This window comes from Cannabis sativa, chromosome 6, assembly GCF_029168945.1.
Source record: "Cannabis sativa cultivar Pink pepper isolate KNU-18-1 chromosome 6, ASM2916894v1, whole genome shotgun sequence".
Lineage (NCBI taxonomy): Eukaryota > Viridiplantae > Streptophyta > Magnoliopsida > Rosales > Cannabaceae > Cannabis > Cannabis sativa.
In genome coordinates, this window is record NC_083606.1 from 72,189,905 (window position 1) to 72,191,309 (window position 1,405).

Here is a 1,405-nt window from a genome sequence, read left to right on the forward strand (position 1 = left end):
TTGATTTTTTTTTTATTGTGGCATATTACAATATAGTAACTCCTTATTCTATTCACAGAATTATTATATAGATAAAAAAAAAATACATGTTTATCAAAAATATTTTGGTTATTTCAAGAAATAAGATACATAGTAGATAATCTTAAAATTATTATTACCAAATATATATCAATTGAAATGAAAACTGTAAAATGGGATTATCTTTCCATACTTAAAAAGCAATGCATTAACTTCAAACCCTACATAAAAAGAAAACCAATGTCCTATTAATCTTCACACACACAAAGAACACTCATACTAATTATCAACAAAAAATCTTCTTTTCTTCTATTATATTCATAGTTCATGGAGAGATTTGATCTTTCTTCTGAGGACAAGATGAAGGCCATCATGCCTTCAGTGCTAGACAATTCTGAAGAACAATCTCCTTGCTCTCTAGATCTAAAGCTTTCGATCGAAAAATGGTTTTTCGCAGGTTCCCATGGTGGTGCTAGTAATGCTAGGTCAAGTAGTAGAGAACTTAATCTCTTCAATTCTTTTCTTCCCAACCAAGAAGAGAAAGAAACCTCCGATGATGAAAAACTACCAATCGGGAAGACGATTTTCCCTTGCAATTATTGCAGGAGAGTATTCAAAACCTCTCAGGCTTTGGGGGGTCACCAAAACGCTCATAGACAAGAGCGTCTCAATGAGAAACGACGTCGTTGGATTGAAGCTCATGGACCTTATGGGCCCCACCGCTATTCTCCGTATAATTCAGTCACTACTTTTCCTGGCTTCTATGGATCTTATAATAATAGATCTTTTGCGCTTGCTAATATCCCTAATAATAATAATAATTCTTACTCATCTTTGCCCGCTGGCCCTACCACTGAGTACCCATTTTTTGGGACCCATAATTTTGGTAGCGGCCGCGGCATTGACCATATTGGTAGTGGGGCATGGTCAAGGCAGCCCTTTGGGTCGAACCCTAGAAGAGTACCCTCTCCTAATAGCGGTGGTGATTTTGGTGTTATGAATAATTTAAACAATGCTTCGGTTCCTAATTCTTCAGAAAATGATGATTTGTCTCTTCAACTTTAATTAATTAATTAGTTTTATTGTTGTTTATATTGTGTTTTGATGTAATTTAGATGAATTAATCAATCCTTAAACACATATATAGATCATGTTTAAGGATTGAGTGCATTAGTTTTTTATTTGTGTTTGGATTTTATTATCAATTTTGTTTGTACTTGTAATAATCATATACATATATGTGATTTGTTTTTCCCAAAATTTTAAAAAATAGATGTATTAATTTGTTTTCTAATATTTTAGTCATGATCAAATAATTCATATATTCGCCACATTAATTATAGTTTTCATTAGATAATAAAGTGTTCAATTATAGTTATCGGACATG

At 32.5% G+C, this 1,405-nt stretch overlaps 1 protein-coding gene across 1 annotated transcript; it reads left to right on the forward strand.

Moving 5' to 3' along the window:
• Nucleotides 1-345: 345 nt before the first annotated feature.
• Nucleotides 346-1,153, forward strand: LOC133039413 (zinc finger protein 3-like). Its single transcript, XM_061118307.1, has one exon. The coding sequence runs from the start codon at nucleotides 346-348 to the stop codon at nucleotides 1,081-1,083; it is 738 nt and encodes a 245-aa protein (XP_060974290.1). The 3' UTR covers nucleotides 1,084-1,153.
• The last annotated feature ends 252 nt before the right edge of the window (nucleotides 1,154-1,405 follow it).

What these genes read in the sequence shown, in the direction of transcription:
- LOC133039413 (XM_061118307.1), top strand. Translation starts at nt 346, where the DNA reads ATGGAGAGATTTGATCTTTCTTCTGAGGACAAGATGAAGGCCATCATG.